The sequence below is a fragment of the Manacus candei genome, unplaced genomic scaffold (assembly GCF_025592945.1).
Source record: "Manacus candei isolate 608988 ecotype Guabito, Panama unplaced genomic scaffold, ASM2559294v1 h1tg000024l, whole genome shotgun sequence".
NCBI lineage: Eukaryota > Metazoa > Chordata > Aves > Passeriformes > Pipridae > Manacus > Manacus candei.
The window spans coordinates 7,463,586-7,488,109 of NW_026138072.1; the positions used below are offsets into that span (position 1 = coordinate 7,463,586).

General features: G+C 37.0%; 1 protein-coding gene across 1 annotated transcript; it reads left to right on the top strand.

The window, feature by feature from the left end:
• Window positions 1-8: 8 nt before the first annotated feature.
• Window positions 9-24,420, top strand: SGTB (small glutamine rich tetratricopeptide repeat co-chaperone beta). Its single transcript, XM_051788426.1, has 11 exons — window positions 9-196; window positions 1,603-1,730; window positions 6,783-6,886; window positions 7,613-7,682; window positions 11,241-11,340; window positions 13,549-13,653; window positions 16,494-16,632; window positions 16,720-16,782; window positions 19,366-19,403; window positions 19,649-19,732; window positions 21,139-24,420. Exons 2-11 carry the CDS (start codon window positions 1,631-1,633, stop codon window positions 21,248-21,250), a joined length of 915 nt encoding a protein of 304 aa, XP_051644386.1. The 5' UTR covers window positions 9-196; window positions 1,603-1,630; the 3' UTR covers window positions 21,251-24,420.
• The last annotated feature ends 104 nt before the right edge of the window (window positions 24,421-24,524 follow it).

Consider the following 24,524-nt stretch of genomic DNA (forward strand, 5'->3'; position numbering starts at 1 on the left):
GGACAGGAGGAAGAAGAAACATAAGAAGGACCGGCTTCGCTCCCGTCGCCACCCCGCCCTCTGTCCACCGGCGAGCGCAGCTCGTAGCCCCGCTCCGCCGCCGCCCTGCGCATCCGCTTCCGCCACCGCCTCCTCTGGCCCCGCGTCCCTGCTCTCTGCCAGCCGCCGGCGGCGCGGACTCGCCAGCTCTCGCACGGTAAGAGAGATGCCTCGTCCCCGCGGGGGCGAGGGGACTCCGCGCCGCCTCCCCGCACCCCCGGTGCGCAGAGCCCGGGGGCGGGGGGGAGATCGGACCCCGGGCGGTGCGGCCGCGGTCCCCGCGGTGCCGGGCGGTGCGGGGCTGTCCTTGGAGCCCGAGCGAGCGGCCCTGGGCCGGGGGAGAACGCGGAGGTGGGCGGGGGGCGGGAGCGCGGCCCCCCTCCGAGGCGGCGGGGGCGCGCCCGGGCGCTGGAACCCGCGCTGCCCCCTCGGGGGGAAGCTGGCCGGGGACCCCCGGTGCCCCCGGCCGTGCTCCCCCGGCCCTCCTGGCTCTCCCCGTCCCCACGGCGGGATTTGCGTGGCGTGGGTTTGGCCGCACACCGATTCGCTCGCGCGTTGTGGGGAGAAAATAATGGAGCGAGGGGCTGACCCTGGTCTTGCCATTCATTTAATGCTCACTTTTAAACCTGCTTTGCCCCGATAGCTGGACAGGGTTGTACCCTTTAAAATCAAAAGGATTTAAGGAAAAATAACTTGGAAAGTTTTAACTAAAATTGTCCTCCAGGTTATGTAACTCCTAGCTGATGCTAAATGGAAATCAGACTGAGCCAGTAGTGTCTCTAATCACAAGTGTGTACTGAGGTCACAGTGTTCCACTTCTTTGTCCGAAGTGATAATGAACTGTTCTGTAGCACCGTGTCACACCACAGAACATCTTTTATTAAAGTATAACACCCACGTCACACCAAAGAAAGAACACCTTTTATTCAAGTAAAACACCATGTCACACCATAGAACATCTTTTATTAAAGTATAACACCCGTGTCACACCAAAGAACGAACACCTTTTATTCAAGTATAACACCATGTAACACCATAGAACATCTTTGATTAAAGTATAACACCCATGTCACACCAAAGAACAAACACCTTTTATTGAAGTATATTTCTTTATATCATTATATTTATCACTGTGGCTTTTTAATTGGTTTTGACCTCAGCACATGCTCCTTCTTGCAAGTGCATATGTCTTAGAAATAAAAGTAAAACCATAAAAGAACTCCCTATAAATGAAAAATAAGTCATTAAATTAATTTAACCTTGGTGATGGGCCATTCACTTGAGAGCTGGACTTGATGATCTTTGTGCGTCCCTTCTGTGATTCTGATTCAGCTTTCCTGCAGTAATGAATCAGAGGAAATATGTACTTTTTTGATGATAGTTAGGTTAGATAATCATAGCAGTTTTCCCTAATCCATACAATTTCACTGCTTGTTTCAAGGCATCGTATTATTGGGCTTTTAAGGTTTTGTGTATTGTATGTACTTCTTACTGAGGTCACTAAGGAGACTGGAAGACTGTAAGAATTAATTTTCTGAAATAAGAGATCCTGTTGTTTTTAAGACATAGGAGAAACTGAATCAATTTCAATATGTCATCAGTCAAGCGCTTGGTTTATGCAGTCATCCATTTCTTGAGACAGCAGAGTCAGATGGATACTTTTACTCCAGATGAACAAGAAAGCTTGGAAGGTAAGCGATAAAGATGCTGATATATATATATACATATGTATATATGTGTGTGTATGTATATATGTATAATACCTCACAGGTGTTACATTGCTTTATATATAATATCACAGAAAGTAACTGGAGTGACGAAACTAAAACTGCCATCTAATATTATCTGTGAATAAGATCATGATTTTAATGTTTCTGAGATTATTAATTTTAGGACATCTTCAATTTAAAAAATATTCTAAAGTTACATGTGTACTACCTTAATTTTGAGAAACATACTTTGAATCACATCAGTTGTAGAGGTCTTTTTCTAACCTCAACAATTCTAGATTCTAAGTTAAGCAGTGCTGTAATGCAGACCCTAGTAATAACCTGTGTATATGTCCCCCAAATTTTTGCCTGCTGATTATTTTTCTCTTTTATATTTGGTTTCTTTCTGCATTTTATATCTCTTAGTAGCTCTGCTTGCCACCGAGGAAGTAAAACAATTATCATACGTTGGGTTTGGTTTGTGGGAAGAACTCCTGTTTTGTACTTGCAAGAATTCCATGTAATTTACAAGGGAAGGCTAAGACATCCTAAGAACATGGAAAATAAAATAAATGCTTTGAGTTTTTTTTTTCACTTCAGTAGTGGTTCCAAAGAGCACATGGTAGTAAGTATTTTCAGTATAACTTCTGTTATACACCCAAGTTCATCTGTCTGCATACACAGCTGTGGACAGATAGCCTTTATTGATAGACAGTCATTAAGTCTTTGTAACTTCATGGTATCTGCCTTCCTCCTTCACACTGCTCTTATTCTTTTTTCCTAATTTCTGGATACTTCATGTCAGGTGGTATCACAATTTGGAATTAAGAAAGAAAGAATAAAGTCAATTCTGCAATGAGCATTTCATAGCATCTTTTTAAAAGACCTCTGCACTGTTTCAAGCAGTCTTTGGTCATTCAACCAGAGGAGGAATTTGGAGGTAAGAGGGAGAAGTCTAGGACCAGCAGTGCAGTAAGTAATTTCAGGCAGTAGATTACTAAATTCTGTGAAATCTGAGGTGTGGAGAGACTTTGCTGAGGTACAAAGCAAGTCCTGCTTCTCAGAAGTGTAAACTTAAAAAGATAAACCTGGATGTGGTTCATTCTAGTGTCTCTTGGTTTTACACTGTGGCTGTTCACCAAAGTAAATAAGAAAGAAACCTTTGTGTCATTCTATTCAAAGGATAGTTCCGAAGGAATAAAAGCTAAAAGATTTGGTTTTATATAATAATCTGGAGTATTTTGTACAATTGAAAAGTAGTAGCCATCAAATGAATTTAACCTGTATCAGATTATGATGATATTCAGCTGATGAAAGAAAACGTTTTTGAAGATCATATATAATGAGAGATGAAGAGTATTCCTTTTGTTTTTATAATGAAACTGATAAACATTGGGTTATGATTGAAATTTTACCTGATAACGTCTCTTAGAGCAACCTTAGCCAATGCCTATATAAAGGAATCAACTTTGAAGATTCAGTTTTCTAAATAAAAAATATTATAAAACCTCAATTGTGCTTAAATACGGATGCAAAATTTAGCATTTTAATGCAGACCTGAAATCCTAATTTTAGAGCTCTATGCTGCCACAAGCACAGTACCATATGCTATGTGTTAGAGGGTAGGAGGCAGGCATTTGGAAAAATTGACTCAGTTGTGCAAAATATCTTTAAGTGCATGTAGAGCAGCAGTAGCCCGAGTCCTACCCATTGAAGTATTTAATGTTAGATGGAGACATAAGGGATTAAAAAACTTGACTGATAGTTTTTGTCGGTACGTTATGTCTGTGAAAAGATAAAACACTGACTGATTAAGTGACTGCCAAGAAGTAAGTCAAACAGTTCCCATTTCCCACAAAACAACAAAAAGAGCTAGAAGATTGCAAATAAAATTGAGACCTTCTGAAAATACAAGTCTAGGATGTATTCACACTCCATTTTTGTTGACAACCTTCATTCTGCTTGTGTGAGTTATATAGGGATGCCAGTGTAAATTTCCTCAAGGAATTTTGTACTTGCTTGATGAATAAAAATGCCTTATTTTGAGAAGCAGAGTGATTGGAAGGTAGACTAGAGAAACATAATACCCTAGGATCTAGAGCAGTGATACAGGTCTCTTGGTGGTTAGTGCTCAACTATTTTGTATGATATAGAAATTTCACTTCTTCTAAGTTATATTTTAGACCATGTTTAAATGGCAGTTATTCCTCCCTCCCTCCCCTCCCTTCTTCTTTCATAGCACCGATTTCTGTGGACTTAAAGCAAAATATCTACAACATGCACAAGGCTGTGATTTATTTTTTTTTCTTACTTCTATGGTCAATGTACCACAAGTAATTTCTCTAAGGCAACGTTTCCAAAACAGGAAGGCAGGTGATGCATATAATGACACAGGGAAGGTTATATGCAAGATGAAGAAAGATGGTAATGAGTACTAAAGGGGCCTCAGCAGCCCAATTCATGCGCATTATTCAGCGATCAACAGCCTGCATGTTGGCTCTCGTGCCTTCATGTTGCTTGCAATTTGTATTAGGGTGGCAAAAAATCCTGGAGCTATGCGGCATTGGGAATACAGAGCTAGGCTCCAGCATAGCCCAGTTGCTCCTATTGTCAGATAGTGGGTGTGTCTGTGAGTCCCAGCTGTTCAGCAGGGACCTGTATGGGTTTGCAAGGTGGTCAGTTCAAGCTGAGGCCTCTGAAAGTGTGTGTGATGGTGGAGCTGATCAGGAGAACAGATAACTCTGGCCTTTGAAATCAGATACAGGAAAAGATGAATAGCTCACATGGAGTATCAGGTCTTTCCAACTCACTGATAATATTGAGCTTGCAGCAGTGGATGGTGCTTGCTTTGATATTGGGGTACCATGACCTCCGGAGGTACTTCTCTAGCGAAAACAAGTCTTCACTCCTTTGACTTTACTGGGGTCAGGTTTTTATGTAACATTAAAGTAGAGTAGTTATTGATCTTGTCACAACCTATTACATCTTCTGATTTGGAAAAGTTTCTGTTTTGGCAGTGTTTATTTTTGTGTGGGTTTCTGTTGTTGGCTTGAATGTTAACCAGTGGTTATTATTCTAACCTATGGATTCATCCCATAAGAGCTCCTAATTTTATTACATCATAGATAGATTAGAAGGAATAAAAATTCCATTTTTCACTTAAAGGAGAAATACGGGAGTTCACTGTAACAACTGATTATTTAATGGAAATGCTGAGTAATAATACTATACTCAGAATTGTTTTGTTTACGCATAATTTGCACTGCTGCATTTTGCAGAACTCTCCTATATCATAGAGATTTGGTGTCACTGACTTAATGCTTTGAGAAAGATAAGGGAGGAGGTTGTATCTTAAATTTATGCAAAACTACAGATTATGTAAGGCATTCTGAAAAGGGAGTGCCTTTAGGTAAAAATAAGTTGGTGGGGAAAACTGGTAAGTAAACTGTTGCAAGAGGCTTCCTTTTAAGTCATATAAGGAAAAAAGAGATGTGTAATTCCACTGATTTTATGATAGGCCTGGTAATAAGTACTATTAATATGTAATTCAGAATCCAGCATATATCAGTGTTTACTGTACAAAGAACTAAATTTTTCTACATAGCAGGAGACAAAGAAGTTTAACCCAAATCCTTCAGCACTCTTACTGGGTAATTTAGAACCTGACAAATTGATAAATTTTTAAGAGGTTATAGGAGCAACTTGCATGCATATTTAGCAGTGTATTCAATTGTTACATGTTATCAACCTTAACTTTTTATCATACTTTACTTTTTTGTGAATAATTTCTATTTTATGTTGCCCTTTTTTTAAAAAATTACATCTTCCAGGTTTTACTATCTATTTCACAAATCTACTTCCCCCACCCTTTCTGCCAGCTGTGACATAGAAAACAGGCTCCTCAAACTGGCCTTACTGTTGTTAACTTTCAGGAATTTTACTAGATTTGGGTTAGTGTTCAGGTTTATTATAATGCAAATAAGAATTCAAAATATATTTGTTATATTAACATTGGCCTGAAGGTCAATTTAAATACTAAGAATCTGTTTTTACTGATACCTAATTTGAATTCAGATACTCTTGGTTGTCTGTCTTGTATATCTTGACTTAAAAAAACTGTTTTTCTGTTCAAAATAGGCTTTACAAAGACTCTTCTTTGTTCCTCCTCACTTTTAAGTCTAAAACATTTAGATTATATACTTTAATAAAAACATTCTACTAGATTCTTAAGATTATTGGGAAAATAATTATATAAGTCACAGTAGTGTAAATAACAGAATATCTCTCTCTCTCTCCAGACTTGTATACAGTAATTGCTATTGACCTTCTTTTGCCTAAAAACATGCGAGTACATTTAAAACTTTAGTTAGGTATATGGCTCTCCGTTTTTTAGAATTGCTTACTGTAAGTGCATTTGCATTATTGCAGGTTTGGGAGGGCTATTTAATCCTTACACAACTGAACATGTGAAAGGATACTGCATATATATTTTTTATAGAATAAAGGTTTGTGATTAATGCAGCATTTTATTAATAAACAGTGTCTTCAAATGAATATATTTTGTTACCAAAAAAAGATAAGAATAACAAGTATCTTGCCTTTATTCTTTACTGTAAAGGTGAGCAGTTTCCTTCCAGCTGTTATGCCACTCAGATATGTGGTAGTTGTGATGTTTTGAGGTGGGGTATGTGGCACATGCACATGCATAGTTGTATTATGAGCTTGTATTTTGTGCTTTTGTTAAATCCTTATATTTTTATAATTTAAAAAAAGGCTTTGAATGACTCACAGAACTGAAATAAAATTTTTAAATTGCTTGAAAAATAATGGCCAAACTATCTATGGATTTTGTGTATCTTAGATATTTTTCAGCAAGCCAATTTTATGGGGATCAGGTAGCCTCTCTATTTTATGATTTATTCCAAAGAGCTGCCTTTACTAGCTGAATAAGGAAGTGAGTCACAGCTTTATAAATAAATTAGTGAAGTTATGCTTCTATTGAGAAACTGGTGATTTTTTTTTTTTCCTTTTAAGTTGCAATTCAGTGTCTGGAGACTGTGTTTAAGATTAACCTGGAAGATACTCATCTTGCACCCCCACAGCATTTGATAGAAATGTTCACAAACTCTATTCACAAGGTAAGAGTTTCATTTAGATTCTAGAGTTACTCTGCCAATATGTGCTAAGGTTTCATATTGAATACACAATCTTTAAGTGTTCTATAGGTAAAATGATGTGATAACTTAAAGGAAAACATGAGAAAAGTTAATTTTCTATAAGAGGCTAGCATTATGAGAATCTTCTGGGGCAGTGGGAGGAATTAATTTCAGCTAGACAAGGACAGTTCCAGAAAATTACTCAATAGTGGATGCCTCATTCTCACTTCAAGGTTTTTGCATTTTGCAATTCCCAGAGATAAATATCTGATGTGTGTCATTGGTAGTCTGTTGACGCTTCTCACTCCTTTCTGGAAATAATTTAATTGCTCAGTTTTGAACACTAACCTTAAAATGGGAATATCAAAAGTGTGTACTAATAATAGATATTATCTGAGATCCCAAGTACAGGAACCATCAGAATGGTAAACAGGAAAGTCAGAGTTAAGAAAACAAGACTGAAGAGATACCAGCTATCTTCTCCTTGACTTCCTTAAAACACGTGGTGAGCCATAAGGTTTTTTCAGTAGCAGAAAGCAAGCTATCTTTTTCTTCTAAGGATGTGTTAGTGATGTTTAATTCTTTCACACTTCCTGTACACTACAGAAAATCTGGTTGTTTGTTGACACAATGCTGCCCAGAACTTTTTAATAAAATTGGGGTTTATATTTTAATGGAAAAAAAACCCTTGTTTTTTTTCCCATACAGAATGACATGCTGCCTCTCTCAGGTTCTTTACCAGAGAATGTTGTAAAGGCTGACCAACTGAAGGATGAAGGTTTGTAATAAACTTAGAAATAAACTGTCTTATGCTCTTATTATATTTTTGGGTTATCATGAGTAGTGATAGTATAGCAGCTGGGCAACACACACCCCACAAAAAACTTCAGCTTATATTCTCTGGTGACTGTTATGTTTTATGAGGTCTAATTGATTGCTCCATCTGGGAGCAAAGAAAATATTGTTTATTCTCTCCCTACTCTGGAGGTTGCTTAAAAAGTAAGGGATAACATGTGAAGTTGGCAGAAGCTTTAAAGAATGAACAGGTATTTTTTGGCATATTATAGATTTCTCTGTTTGTCCATGGAATTATTCTTCAAGTTTCTACTTATATTGAAATGGTTATGTGATGGTAAAAAGCTTACACCAATGCATAAATTCTTGTGAACTTATTGGGGTTAGTATTTCACATATGTGAAATCATTTGTGTGCTTTATAATCGCAGACAAGCCAGTTGTTTATTGTCCCTTTGACAGCTGTTATTGCTGTTCTGTGAGGAAACGCAGCTGTACCATAGAAGTCTTTACTAATACTACCTAAGAAAGCATCCATATTATTTCCCTTCCAAAAGAAGAGAGGGGAGGGAAAAAAGCAGGTAGCACTGAAAAGTGTTAGGAATTGCTATGGATTGAAGCTTTATAAATCACATTTTTTATAACCTGTTGAATTTTCAGATAGTTGAGTTTTATAGAAAAAATAAATAAACGTCAATTACAAGGCAGATGTAACTCTCTCAAAAGTTGCAGGACAATAATGTGGAAAAAGTTCTGCTGTTTTTGACAGTGAGTAAAATGAGTTCCATGTCTGTCTTATCTTAAAACTGGTCATCTGTAGTCATGAATGCAGTCCATTACTGGCTCTGAAAGTAAGTTTTCCTAATTCTTGAAGTTGCTCATTAGCTCTTTAATTCAAAGGGTAAGGAGCTCAAACATGGTCGGGTCACAAGAGAAAATTAGTTTGTAACTCATAACATACCTGTGGTGCATGCTAGCTTTTCATTTTGCTGTCTGTTTCTGTCAGCTCATGGAAAGTGAAGAACGCTTGTAGCTCTCAGTATGGTTATTGGACTGTAGGATAGTCAGCATTTTCCAGATGTTCCAGCTATTTTAAATCCATGTCTTTGTATGGTTTTACAAAAGGACTTCCATGGCTCTACTGAGAAAAGTTGAAAGTGTCTAAATTTTGATGAACCATTTCAAGTGTCAGCTGTCAGGGGCATTACTAAGCAGTTTAGAACTGCTTGAAATGCCTCTGGTTAATTTCCTGTAATAAAATTAAAACTTACTGCTTTCTAATGGTGCATTTTCATATGCATATTGACCACTATCATGCTTTTCAGTGAGGAGTAGTTTTGGCCCTGAATTACAGAGATGAACTAGGTAACTCGAGGAAGTCCATTTGAACTGTATCTTCTATAATACTGTAATTCTATAACTCTGATTTCCTCATATTATCTGTATGTTGTTACTAATGGAATAACTTCCCTCATCTTTGTGACCACCAGCCTGCTCCTCCTCTGCTCCAAAAACTCAGCCCTAATACTTGTAGAAATTAACTAATGAATAGTAAAACAAAATCGAATAGCCAAATTGTCTTTCTTGGTCATTAGAAAACCAGAATGTAATGTACCCTTCAGACTAGTAAATACTTGAATTTACTTGCCTACACTTGCATATCACTTGACACTTTGGCTTAATGTAAGCTGTGTAAGAGCACAGATTGTACAGGTTTGTATAGTGTAATGATGGTCTCATCCTAAAAAGATCTGTGTATTACCACAGCATAAATTATAACAATAAGTAGTATTTTCCCTGTAGCGGACACATGTTCAGAAATTATAACCGTTTGTGGGGTTTTTTGGTCTTAAGAGTCTTTGTATGATGTTAAAATAGAATAATACAGTTGCTTTTCCTTATCTCAGCAGAGTTAGTAGATCTAGCTATTTTTATGTTTTCCTTTAGCCAAGTTGGAGCAGGAAAGAGAGAGAGCGCGAAAAGTATGCTCTGGTATTAGATCAAATTTAGCTCTGTACCACAGGTCATCTTTAGTTCAGAGCAGTATCATAAATTCTGACGTTTGTGGTCACTGATGGCAGTTTTGTTTTAAAGGAACGTTAACTGTGGCAATTTTGTTGAGTGCAGCTAACTTGCAAATTTTTTATCTGACAACAGGATTTAGTGTACAGATCTTTACCTTAGAACAAAGGAAAGCTGTGTAGATAGTGGGCCTCTAGAAATTAGAAAGATATTGTTACATTCTGTATGTATTTGAAAGGTATACATGCAATTACAGTTTGTTTGCCTTCTCGCTGGAAGGGATTGGTGACTATAGTTATGGTAAGAATAGCACTATTGGGAAGAGGTAGTTTTGTACTACCTTGATGATACTTAGTTACTTTAATCTGGTTTTTTTGTTTATTTTCTCCATGTTTAAAAAGAAACTCAAAACCAGTTGTTTTCAGTTAGTATGAACACTTAGGACTGCTTGCTCCACAGTCTTTTGCTTTCTGTCAGAGACTCAGTTGCGCTGACTGAACTTTTGCAGCCTTTGCTTTTGCAGTTATCTGCATCAGTAGTAACCTACTGACCTGTTCCTTCTCCTCTTTGTTTTAGGATAAGGTTCAAATGTTTTGCCAAAATACAAGGAAGTCAGTGGAAGTCTATAGTTTTCCTGACAATTTCTTGACATTTATGAGAAACCAAGGCTTCTGTAGGATCTAGCAGGCCAAAAATCGATAATTGCAGGACCCAGGGACCATTGTAAACTGAGGCACTCTGAACTAGGATTTTTACTTTACTTCTGTGTCGTTAGGAAAGACAGAAACTAGAAAGACTGCCCTGTGTTGGGGACAAAAGAATGTGTGAAGTGTCTTTTGTTTTGAAAGAGCTTACTGCAGAATTTTCTGTCTGTAGAGAAGTTATATAAATGTTTCTGGGGGTTTTTTCTGATGGACTTAAAAAGTAGGAAATGTGAAACTTTGTTTTAGAGTAGAAGTTCTGAGCTTTGCTGGTGAGAACTTTTACCTTTGAGTCATTTTAGATTGCTGGTGCTATACATACTTTTCATTACCTTATTCAATTAACTACATGGTATCACAAAAGTGGGACTTATGTGCTTAGTTTTGCTGTTGTTTGATTTTTCATGTTATATAGGTACAAGCAAGTTTTTGGTACATACAAGAAAATGAAATTAAGAAATTAATGTAGCCTACTGGATTATGAGGCTTGCAAAGACAGTTAAGACTGAGTCTATACTAGAGTGGAACTGCAATTACAATTACAGTTCTCAATGAAGTGATCTTTGCTTAACAGCAGAAACTAACTGGAAAGTGTGAAATACCAAGGTGAGAAGAGGATGGTTTATGTGGTGGACTACAGTGTACATAATAAACTTTACAGACAGATATTTTTATTTCATTATTCCCTGCCAATTCTGTTTAAAAGAATGTATCTCAAAAAAGGCAGTCATAATTCCCTTATAGAGGTGCTGTAAGGTAGCTGCTCTATTTCTTTCATACAGAGCACCATATCTTCTAACTATTTATAATTTATTTCAGGTAACAATCATATGAAAGAAGAAAATTATGGTGCTGCAGTGGATTGTTACACTAGGGCTATACAACTGGATCCAAACAATGCAGTCTATTACTGCAACAGGTAAAATCAAAATGATACACACCTTTCATTCCTGAACTTGATTAACATTATTTTAAAGATAAATTGTGAAGTAGGTCAGAGCAACACAAGGCTAGAAAACTTCAGTATTCAGAATTTATTTGGTTAGATTTGAAAAATATCTGAAGTTAAAGTGAGCTCATTCAGCATCTCTGTATCAGTTAAAGGTGTAATATGGGCTTTAAAATGCCTGGTAACGTTTGAGATCAGGTTTTGTGAGTTAGGTTGTCTACATTAAATCATAACATAGGCTGTGATTTCCAGTCTGTTGAGAGTAGTAAAAGCCTTTTTTTTTTTTTCTGGTGGTGTAGGTACAGGTGCCATCTGTATCTCCCCTAGTGCTGGCTCTCTCTGAGGAAAAAAATCATCACTGTGGGAATACCATGAGATTTCATGCATTTTATAAATACTCAGCATTTTAATGTGTGACCTGTTGAAAAATAACAATGCTGCTTTTGTGGTTTCGCTATAAAATGCAGATGAGCCGGGCAGTGCATGTTAACCTAGTTGCAGCAGTACGTTTCTGCTGCCTGGAAGACCAGCCTAAGAGCAAAGGCAGTCTCATCTGTGAGCCCTGCTGGAATGAGCCTCCCTCCAGAGTGCCTCCATTATTAATTTAAGGATTTAGGATATATTAACTTAAGTGCTGTCAATCTGACCTTGTGGCAGTGTACCCATTGAAATATTCTAGTTTAAGAGCAGTGTTTCCATTACTCCAGAGTTTGGTTCATGATAAATAAAAATGAAAGATTCAGTGTTTTGAGGCAAATGTAAAAGGAAAGGAAATGTGTGGTTTGTTAATATTTTACATACTTAAGACAGCAGTTCAAAGTGTAAATCATCTATTTTCCGTGGGAAAACTCATCACATTAGTGAATCCAGGTATAAAATGGAAATTAAGACCAGATTGAAAAGCTTCCCATCTCTGGGAGTTTCCTCAGGAGAATGGGCTTAAGCACCAAATCTGTAATTGGCAAAAGTAGAAATACTTTACTCTGTGTGTTTCATCGTCACCTATCACATTTGTGAGGGCTAAAATGAGTCTTGATGTTGATCAGCACAGTGTTGTATGTAATTACTTAAAAGAAAACATAAGATGCTTGGAATTTTGTGGGTGATGTGGTACTTGCGTAAATATAGGCCTTATCTTTATTGACCTTGTTTGGGAGCCATGGAGACATACTGCCTTCAATGGTATTTCTTTTTACTCACAGCAGTGAGAAAAAGAAAGCTGAGATGCCCTTGAAATTTTAACTGGCTGTATAATTTTTTTTGTGAACATGGAAAAAACATTTTCCGTTCAAACATATGCAAGATTAAGTACTGTACCATTTTATTTGTAAATCTCCACTGGCATCTGTGGAGTGTGACAAATGTTAAACAGTCCAAATATTTAAAATAGGTAATAGTCCCATTTTGAAGACATTTTAATCCAAGTCAGAAAAAATCGTGCAGTTTGGAGGTAATCGCAGGAGAAAGGAATCCTAGTGAAAAAGAAAAAGGCTTTATTTCTACTATAGTGTTTTAAACCAAGAAAGAACAAATTTGAGACCTTTCAGACTGAGGAAGTTTTGATTATTAATGTGTCCTTTTTAATTTGGCCAAGTCTTTAATCTTATTATATTAACATCTGCAACATTCAGTATTTCTCTAGTACAGAAATGCAATTGTAATTTAGTAATTCAGAGGTTATTGAGAAATGGTATTCCAAGTTACCTGCAAGCATGAGTTGACTTCTAAAAAACTGAGCAGGGAAAAATCACAGCATTCCTTTGAATACCTGTAAAACTCTACTTCTTGCTGGAAAATGCCAATTTTATACAATACTCTTCCTTAAACAAGGATTTTATGTAAAGTATTACTTGAGAGTTTCACTTCTTGTAATAGGTTTTATGATTTATTTCGTGCATAGTCATCTACTGGATCTAAAACTGTTCCTTAGAATTATTTGTCCTATGTGTCCTCAAAGGTGAGTGCGTGTTCTCCAAAACCATAGTCTAGCAATGCACTTACACACATACTTATAACATTTGCTCACTCTACTTAATTGAGGAAAGGTAAGGATTATCTAAATAGTGAATGAAAAGTCAGTTAAGACTAATGTGAGTGTCTAAGCTTGGGGTTTTTTCTTTTATTGTTGGTTTGGGGTTTTTTTTTGACAAAGCTCTCTCTTTACCATCTTTTTCTTAGGGCTGCTGCTCACAGTAAGCTCAGCAACTACAGGGAAGCAATAAAGGACTGTGAGAATGCTATAGCAATAGATCCAAAGTACAGCAAAGCATATGGAAGAATGGGGTAAGCTAATACAAATCTGAGTAAACACTAAAACCCGAGATGTAAATCACCATCAATTTTCTGAAATAAGTGGAGCCAGGTTGTTTTGCTTATCTGACATTCTTGTTCTGAAAGTCTAGCAATTTTCTGAGGATGACCCTTATCAGGCTGTCAGCTCTTTTTATATATTTTTGATATCAGCATTTTTATCAGATTTCAACAGTTTTCAATATTTTTCTTTCAATTTATCAACTTTGCAAGTTCAGTTTAGAAAGTCATGATGGGTTTTCTCTACCTCCAACCTAGTTATGAGTAATCAAAATCCTGCAGTTGGAATGGTGGATCTGCTAATGATGCTGCTAGAGAACAGCACTGGGACTTCTCACTAGCAAGAGTAGAGACTTAATTTTTCTGTTTAAGAGATCTTTAGATGCAAATATTTTAGCAAGACTAAGCTATGTCTCTTTGGTAATTTTTCTCAGTAGTATCTGAGAGATTAACTGTATAGCCTTTTGAGGCAGTGGGTTATCTGAAAAGAATGTCAGGAATGCTCTGAATAGGCTGCTGACTTGAGTGAAGGGCCATTCTTCCAAGATGTGTAGCTTTTCTTTTTCAGTCATTGAACACACTGTGGTTCTGGGCTGAATGCTGCATATGGCTTTTGAGTTTTTTTCTATACCAGTAAATTAAAAAATGCTTAGGATTGTTTGTTGGGTCAGTTGGCACAAAATGGCTCATGTCCATGTTATTAAAATCTATTTTGCAGTATGGAGTGGCCACATCCAAATGACCTATTACTAAACTGCACTGGTCTGTGTTAAATTCTGAACCATGCCCCAAAATTCTTTGTGATAATGCATGTTGATCTGGGACAAAACCATGCCAGGAACATTTATTTTAACATAAAATACGATGGAATTCTATCACTTGAAAACTTTCCATGATACAGTTTATTTTACTAATACAAACATAGACTAAGTAGCTTTTGAGATGATTAATTGATTTGGAAATTTTAGGCTGAATTGGTTGTTGAATTGGTTTTGTTCTATTCAATTCTCTTTAGATCGTTTCTTCATACAGCACAACCCAAGATCCCTTGACTTCAGTGATAGGGAGGGAAGCTACAGGCTGGATTAATTAGACACTGGAGGTTATTTTAGAGTTTTGGGTGTAAGACTAGTGTTCCTTTGATACACAGTATAGGTGGGACCATTCTCAGGCAATCAAGCTTCTCTTTTTTGTTTGTCTGTTTTAATAGAGGACATATTTTGAGCTACAAGTAATTGCTTAGCTCAGCAGATGAGTAAACATGGCATAAACATGGCATAGGCTGAATGATGTTTAGTAAAAAAAACTCCCAAGTGCAGAAACCTTCTCAACTGAAGAAGATCCGTTTTCTGACAATATTACGCAGGCATATCAGTTTTTCTCAGGATTTGACAGAAATTCCTTATATGTCACAGAAAGATGCAGAAGTATTCAGAGATGGGAGCCATTTTAAAGTGGGAGTATCAATTTAAAGCGATACTTCCAGCATGACCCTGAAAAAGCACCTGTCTGGGTAGGAATTGTGAGCAAAGAAATGGTTGCCTACTGTTCTGACTTGTACTGTATTCCAAGAAACTCTCTCTGTAAAATGCTCTAAAATACTTTTTCTGTAAAAAGCACTATTGCATCACAGAAATAACGGATTGCATTTCTTGTCTGGTCAGAAACTATTTTGGCAAGTTAATGGGCCAAAAAGGGAGAATGTTTTTTATGAGGATAACTGTGTTAAGAAAGCAGACACTAATATTGTATGGATTCCTCCAGGAGCAATACTGGAAACTCCTGGCGTTTCACACTTTTACTGAGAGTGATGGCTGTCACTGATGTATTTAACACATTGAACTTGCTTGCCTGAGACAAAAGACTAAGGTTTGTTATTGGGTAAGCACAGGCTTACCACTCCAGTATTTCTAGCTCAGCACATATCAAAAGAGGGGACTAGAGTACTAAATAGCTGAATGTGGCTTACACAGATTTTTTACAAAAGGTGGAAAAGATCAGTTTAGGTTTTTGGTCAGTATAAACTGAAAATATACAGTAGAGCATAGAATTGAAACCACAGCCAGATGGACATCTGGAACAGTTCAAAGAAAGATGTTTTAAATGTAGTAATCGAATTTGAAAACAATTCTGTTTTAAAAAGTAGATCTGTCCTGTATTCTCATGAACTGCTGGAGAAGAGTCTTTTTCAAAATATTAAGCAGGCTTCCCTGATACAAGGCTCTCTTACAGCATCTTATTACTATGCCATTTAACTAATTTGTCAACTGTTGAAGTACAAGAGGCTTAAGGAGAACCTTTGCACTGATCCTGAGACAAAAATCCATTATGCCGAAACTGGTGGGTCCAGTATTTGTTTTCTTGAAGTTGCAGAAGACATGTTAGTGATAGTGACTGGACTATCTTTGCCCAACTTGCCCATGTACGTTTCTAAATAACTCTTGGATCAAAAGGACTGGAAGAAACACTTGGAGGAATTACGGAGCTTATGCAAAAAGTCACAGATGCTGGATCCAGCTTGTACTCTCAAAATAGAGACTAAATCACTAGATGATGCCAAGGAATTCTTCATGAAACTTGCATATATATATATGAAATAGACAACGCAAGATGAGTTCTTGAGGGATCATCTTTTCTGCAAAAACAAGTGCTTACACTAAGCAGTAGTACCACAGTAGCAAAACTTGTTTTAATTTAGTGGTCAAGCTAAAAAATCAGTTGTGAGATACTGTTTCACTTAGAACAGAAAATGTATCATTATATATTTTGATGGTCATTTATGTTCTACCCAGGATTTCTTTACTTCACATTAGGTTGGCTCTGACCTCAGTGAATAAATATGAAGAAGCAGTTACCAGTTACCAAAAAGCACTGGATCTTGATCCAGAGAATGACTCTTATAAGTCAAATTTGAAAATAGCAGAACAGAAACTGAGAGACGTGTCCAGTCCTGTAAGTTAGCTCTGCATCTCTTTATTTACAACAGTTTTAACTGGGAGTTTTTAGATAAACTTACCTTCGATTGCAATTTGTTTGTAGACTGGAACTGGATTGAGTTTTGACATGGCAAGCTTGATAAACAATCCTGCCTTCATTAGTATGGTGAGTATATCTCAAGCTTGACATTATCTTGTTTTTAAAAATGAATTTTTAAGAAAAGCTCTTGTTTAATGAGCCAAGCAGTTTTAATTACTATTATAGCAATGGTTGTATTACACTGAATTTCAACTTTTCTATGTAATTTTACACTTAAAACAAGAAGTGAAGTATAAATCTCCTGTAGTGCCTGTCTTATTTCCAATGGATTCTATCTTACAACATACATAGGTTAGCTGTGCTGTTTTTGTAGATGGCTTGATAGTAAAACACTTGTCGATGGCATGATGAAAATTTCTTCTATTCTTCACAAAGCAGTTAACAATGAATACAAGGACTAAAGTAACTCTTGGGGAGAACTACCTTGAGACCTTTCTGTTCTTACTGTTTCAAATAATCCCTCACATCCTCAAGTGTTCAGACAACAAATATAAATAACATATAGTGCATTCCTTTACTTCCAGTACAATTTAGCTTTCTTAGCTAAATGGAATTAGTGAACTTTGTAGAATGGAATTTGGAGAAAAAGAAATGCAACCTCTCTCCTCCATCCCCCCCAAAAAACCCCAACCAACCAACTTACATCCTTTGAGAACACAGTTAAAACTTTACTAGCCCTTGGGTAGCTTCACTGGAACAGGACATGGCAATCGATGCTTTTGTGTAGAAGTGCACTGTATTCAAAAAAGATCCATACATCTGGTGGTGTGGTTTCACAGCCACTCAGCAGCCAAGTCCCATGCAGCTGCTTGCTCACTCCCCCATCAGCAGGATCAAGGAGAGAATCAGAAGGGTGAAAGCTGGAAAATTTGTGCATTGAGATACAGAAAGTTTAATAGGGAAGGCAAACCCCTGCACCTAAGCAAAGAAAACTGAGGAATTAATTCACTGCTTTCCATGGGCAGGCAGGTGTTCAGCCATCCCCAGGAAAGCAGGGCTCCATCATGTGTAATGGTTACTTGGGAAGACAAACACCATCACTCCAAATGTACCCCCCCTTCCTCCTTCTTCCCCCCAGCTTTATATACTGATCATGATGTCTGGAATATCCCTTTGGTCAGCTGGGGTTACCTGTCCTGGCTGTCCCTCTTCCCAGCCTCCCGTGCACCCCCAACCCCCTCACTAGTGAGGCAGCACAAAAAACAGAAAAGGCCTTGGCTCTTTGTAAGCCCTGCTTAGCAATAACAAAATCATCTCCTTCTTATCAACCTCTGTGTTCAGCACAAATCCAAACCACAGTCCCCTACTGTGAAGATAGTTAACTCTACCCCAGCCAAAACCAGCTCCCATGGTCCAAATAATAGAAATGGTATGTAAGGAAGAAGTGAGCGAGTTCTCTGATGGCATTTGTGATGAAATTGCACTGGAACTCTGTGTACCACTTCACTGGTCACATGATGTACTCAGTCTGTGTCTGTTTAGAATCAACAAGATACTCTTCAGTATGGAGCTAACTTGGGGGAAAGGATTTTTTGCATCATTTGCAGAAGATGCCTGGTCACATGCCTAGAACACGGTGCATTTATTCAGGAATGAACGACTTATCTTCCTGACGTGTACTTATTTGTTTTGTTTTTAAGGGAAAAATCGCCTCACTGTCTGACTTAAGAGGCTTGTAGCCTCCATTTTGGGCCCCTAAGCTAGATCAGCCTTACTACTGATAGCAGAAACTAAACCAGAATTCTATATTAACCATAGCATTGGCCTGAATTTGGCATTTTATATCCAACTGTTAACTAGAGAAAAAAGTTGATTTACTTTTGAGATATCTATATATGGCAATATATTGATCAATAAAATGAATACTGGATATATCTGGGGTTTGTAGTACCTTTAGTAAGACAGTGAATAAGAAGGTACTCTGTTGTGCCTGTTGGTGGTGTATTCATCCAGACACTGATTTCTGCAGGAATTATGTTACTAATTAAAATATCACATTGTTTATTCTATAGCATCTGTCCATAGACACCTTTACACTATGGTAAACACAGTATAATTTTAGAGGTATCTTTGAATGAGAAATTTAAATAACTCATGTTTACTACAAAGTAGGAAGAGACACTATTACCACAGAAGATACATGTTACCACAAAACTGTGCTACAAAGGAAGTCCACACACTGCTTACTTCACCATGTATTATGGCCATAATCTCAACTGTTAATACCTAGTAGTAATAATAGTTGCGAATTTAATTTATCCAGGCAGGAAAGCAACAAAATACAAACTTTTCTTCAAAAAGCCTAGTAGGAAATCTTTGTCCTTGAAAGTTTTCAGTGCTGGCTGTTTGGGTTTTTTTAGTTTTCTGGTACTTAGGTTTTTATTTTTACTGGCTTCCTGTCATATTTTCACATCTGAATCTGTAACCACTATTTTTTAGCCAACATGTAACAAATTGTCCCAGCTTCATATCCTTGAAATACATTCCTGTAGTGATTCCTTTTGCAGAAGACATAAACTTAGCTTAATTTTGTAATAAAACAGAATACAGCATGTGGGGTTTTTTTGGTTTTTTTGTTCCCCACACTTTTCTAAGTGATACCTAAGCAGTAAATGTGTTATAATTTCAGCTATATGTTGTCTATTCTAGGCAGCAAGCTTAATGCAAAATCCTCAAGTTCAACAACTGTAAGTATTAAAATGGAGTGCAATTACAACAAATGTCTTTAGAGGTTTGAATTAATAAGAGGAAAAATGTATAGTACTGTATTCTGAAAAGCTAATTTTATTTTTACTTAGTGTAAATAAAACTACTGTAGTTTCTTCTGCTTGCAGCCTATTTCCTCCCAGCAATTCAAAAAAGAACTAGGGTTTACTGCTTACTATAAAGGTCCCTGCCCACCTCAATGCCAACACTGTGCTAACTGTTCCAGGATGTCGGGGATGATGTCCAATGCCATTGGTGGCCCTGCTGCCGGGGTTGGTGGCCTGTCAGATTTGTCTAGCCTGATTCATGCGTAAGTAAGAACTGCATAGTTTTATCTGTTACAGTTGTAGTAGGATCACTGCAACATCTATTTAAAAGGGATAGTGTCAAGCCACTTATACTGTGGCCTAGTCCCACTGTATGCCTATTTGTTATTAAAACTGACAACTCTTAAGACTTGTTTCCCACAATTTTGTTTGTTTGCTTTGTACATTTCCATCAATTAGAATGACTGAACTGCTCAGTTTCACTTTCTAGTTCTCATACACTGTTACCTTCTAATGCCACTTATTAAAAATATTCCTTTATATCTTTAAGTACTCCTACATGTGTTTTCAAATTGTGTGGATAAATTGACTACCCAGACAATCATTAGAAAAGCTACAGATTTACTTAACACGTCATAGGTTCTGCTCTGGCATCCCTCCATTTAGACGAGGAAGGTTTCAGAGAACTCAGTATAATGAAGAGTACCTTTACAAAAACCAGAACCTAAGGCTTTTCTAGTACAGTGATGATAAAATCCATCTGGAAGGTCTCCACAAAAGCATGCAGTTTGCTTATATGCCAAGTTCTCTTAAAGGAATACAATTTTACTTTGTTTCAGCATTCTAGCACACTTCTAACTATTTCTAAGTTTTGCCCTTTCAGGGCAGTAGTAATTTATAATTTACATCACAGACAGGGATGTGCCACTGCAAAAACCAAATGCTATTTTCACAAAAAACACAGAGATATATGAAAATGGTGGCTTTTCTTCAACCTGCACTGTGGTTTAAAGTTGTCTTGATAATTTGCTGCTTGGGCAAAATGCAGAAATTACAGAGAAGCCAAGCCAGGCTATTTGTGAAGTAGTATTTTTTTACTTACTTGTTTTTTTTCTAGTAAACCAGTGTTATACTTACTTTTTACATGGAGTTAATGTCACCTATTAATTTAACTTTTAAGCTACAACTGTTACAGAGATTACTGATATTACTTCAGTCATACAAGACATAAGGATGTAATAGTATGCTTACTTTCTACTAATGACATCTCGTTCACAAGTAGAAGCTGGCAGCTGCACACTGTATTTCTAGAAAGCTAACATAAGGTTGCACTTCAACTCTAAGAGTAGTTATTTTAAACAATTAGAATAAATCCTCTCAAAAAGAAGGGAACAAATCACTGGAGCAGATGTGTTGTTTTACTGTGTAAGGTAATACCTTTTCCTCTATGTTATCAAGTAGAAGTGCTAAAGAATGAAAATAAATATTTCATGATAATCCTGTTTGGAGACACTTTAACCAGATAAAGTCATAATACTACAAATACCTTGATACTATAAATCAAGTCATCTTTAGTCTTAACTCCAGTGTAATGCACCTTTCAGCTGTATCGGGATAGCCTGTTTTCTTACAAATGCTGCTTTCACTTGCTGATTTCACTTCAACACAGGGGGCAGCAGTTTGCACAGCAGATACAGCAACAGAACCCTGAGCTCATAGAGCAACTGAGAAATCATATCCGGAGCAGATATTTGAGCGGCAGCACTGAAGAGCATTCCTGACTTCAAGGAGGCATGTGAATTGGAATGATATACAACCCCAGAATGCATACCATAGTTAGTAGCAAAAGCACCATTGTAACTCTTCTGCTTGAATAGAAGACAGAAAATTCTTTGTGTGTGTTTGCAAACAAGAATAAATCTGTTAAACAGATCTCTTGCACATAACTTGGAACATAGCGTTTATGTCTAGTTACTCCTCTGAAAATTAATACACTGAATAGGTGGTTTATTAAAATCCTCAAGTCCAAGTCATTTCAATATGTGCATTAGAATGATCTCCAGGGCTATTGAGGGGGAAGGAGTTTTGCAGTGGGCTGATCTTGCATAACAACTTAATTCTAAAATGCTGCTGTAAAAGGCACTTCTTACAATGAGAACCGTGATGGCTGTCCTCTGTCAGATATTGAAACAACAGGCCCATTTGCTGTGCCCTTAGATCATACCTAACACTAATGCTTTAGAAGTCTGTTTCTTTAAGCCTGTAAAGGGGCCATCATGAGTAACATAATTTTCTACTTTACTGGGCAGGAGGGAGAGAGATGATTCCATATGAAGGAGTACCAAAAATCGTAGAGAAAGAGAAGACAATAACTCTGTGTAGGATAATACACAGAAATCAAAGTGAAACTTGGCTTGGGAAAGGAAAGTTTTAGGAAGTTTTAGGCTTTTCTACTGCCACATACACCCTCACATAATGATGGTAGCCCTGGAGGTCAGCATTACGGCACTATGTTCCTAGGCATGGCAAGCTGTATTACATTATGTATGCAGTATTTAGCATAAGCTTAAAATTCTTAACTGTTATAAGCTAAAACTGAGCCTGTGACTATACAAATAACTAGTACTGAAAATTTATTTAAAAAAGAACTGCCTTAGAAGGATTCTTTTTCTATTCCTGTGTGGTAAAGCACTGGCTTAAACAATTGGGGATTTTTTTTAAGTATAAGTACACATAAAATGATGGTTATATTGTCGTGGTTTTTCCACTCTGTAGTATTTCTCTTCCTAACCTGGCTTTTCTTGCTCAGTTAATCTTACTCTTTCAGAGACCACTGCTCTTCTGTACTTTTATGATGTTAACTTTTTTTACTCTGCTTACTGTTAACATTGCTTTCTGTTTCAAACACTTGTTCTTACTCTAGGGAGGCTTCCTCTTTGTATATCCGAGCCAATTTGAGGAGCCTGCTTTGATTTCTAAGACAAAGTGATCTCTCTGTTGGCCAGTTAGTCTGGAAGAAGGTATGTGGAAGAGTAACAGACTCCAAAATGGAGAAATACACAGGAACTCCTGAGCCTCAGACTTTATATCTGATTGATCTTGTGCTCAAAAAAGAGTTCCTCAAGTAGAAGCAAATGGAGACAAGTAATGTACTTGATTCTAACAAATTACAAGTGTGCATCTATGGCATGAGTATTTATCTGCGAAACCAGGGAGAAAAGTGCAGCTGGATCCATTGAGAAATTAAAGGAATTGGAGAAAACATAAAACTAGGAAATCCATATTAGCATCTGTTGAATAAAGATGTAAAGCTTAATAGCTTTTTTAAGTTTCATACTTTATTGAATAGAGCTTGCCTATATACAGCATTAATTTTTTTTTTTTTAATTCTCTCTTTAAGTTGGTGTAGGTGCTTTTTTTTGAGGCTGTGGAGATACTTAACCTTTACATTAAATACATTTCCATGTAAGAGTTTATAGCTTAACATCTGCTGACAAAAAAGAAAATCCCTAACAGGATCTTTTTTCAGAGGTAGCTCAGATCCCAAGAAAACTGTTAAAGTTACATTTAGCAGGACAGGATACCATTTACAGAAAAGACTGATGGCTGCTGTAGGTGGGCTACAAACACTGTACAAGTGTTTGTACATTACTTGGAGTAGTATGTTGTGTCAGGAGAGAAGCACTGCTCCTAGCATATATCCTCCTTAACTTCACAGTTCATTGTAGTTCTCTCTTTCATATCTTCAACGGCTCAAAAGTGTGTTTCACTAACTTTGATAGGGGGAACCAATACATCCAAAGTGGACTGGACAGCACTGCCAGTATCTCTCTACAAACTCAATTTATCCTTACTTTGTGACAGCAATCTTGATGTAGTCAGTTACCTTTTTACTTTAAGACAGAAAGAATGTCAAGAACTTCTTGAGAGTTCCTTAAGAACGACAGACTATATTACTATTCAAAGTGGCCGTAGAAGTTGTACTGTCAAGTACAAGCTCTGTAGCTCACTGGATTTATGGAAGAATAATCCCCAAGGTTAAATGGAATTAAGCATTGATTAGTTACCTGGAAAACTACTCTTGAAATCATCTTCATAGAGTTGTAACATTTCACATGCTACAATACTGTCATGTTTAGGGTTTACTCCAGTAGAGATAATACAGAGTATTTATTAAAATGTTGATGGTATTAGCTAACGCTTCAGAAACGTGCTTCAACTGCCACAAACATACTGCCACTAGTAAACAATCTTTGTTTTTTGTATATTAACAAAAAGGGCTTTATAGCCTAGACAAAAACCAGTGAAACCAGTAACAGGAGCTCTCATTACGTGCTTTTCCATTGAATCCAGGAACAGAGAGAGCATTTATGCTAAAGTCTACTTTTCCTTGAATAGGCTAGATTGTTTCTGTCACGCAACATGTCTTAATCACAGGGTGAAGAAGGAATCTTTTCCTGTGTAGTTACTGAACTTTTCATCTTGCTAAACCACAATCCCTGCAAATTTCTTTAATTTAACGTCAATTGCAGTTTATCATTTAACTGAGCAAATATGGATTTACACCTAATTGGTTTTATATCAGCATATAAGAAAGAGAAGATATTTTGCACTAAACTGTAAACTCCTGTAATCTGCTTGCGTGGGAGTATATTTGTCTAACTGTGTCTGAAAGATACCTAATGAAATATTCAGTTTAGAAATTGTTTCAGTTTGCACTTCTAGTCTTGTAACAAGTACAAAGTAAAATCACTCATACTGAGAAAGAATTGTGTGCAACTTAGAATAAACTGTTTCATGGTTACAAAAAGGCATACTGGCATAATGCAGCTTCTCTACCATTTCTGTATCTCTCCTACCTCTTATTACCATATGGTTGCATCTCCTTCAATTTGTGTCAGTTTATCTTGCGGATATATTATAAATAAAGTTATTTACTTTTTTGTCTGGATAGTTGTGGTTTTACTGGTTTAATCTGTTGATGTATCTAATGTAACAGGTAAATTGCATTCTTTAAAATACCTGTTCATGTTGGTTGCTCTGCATTTTATTAGA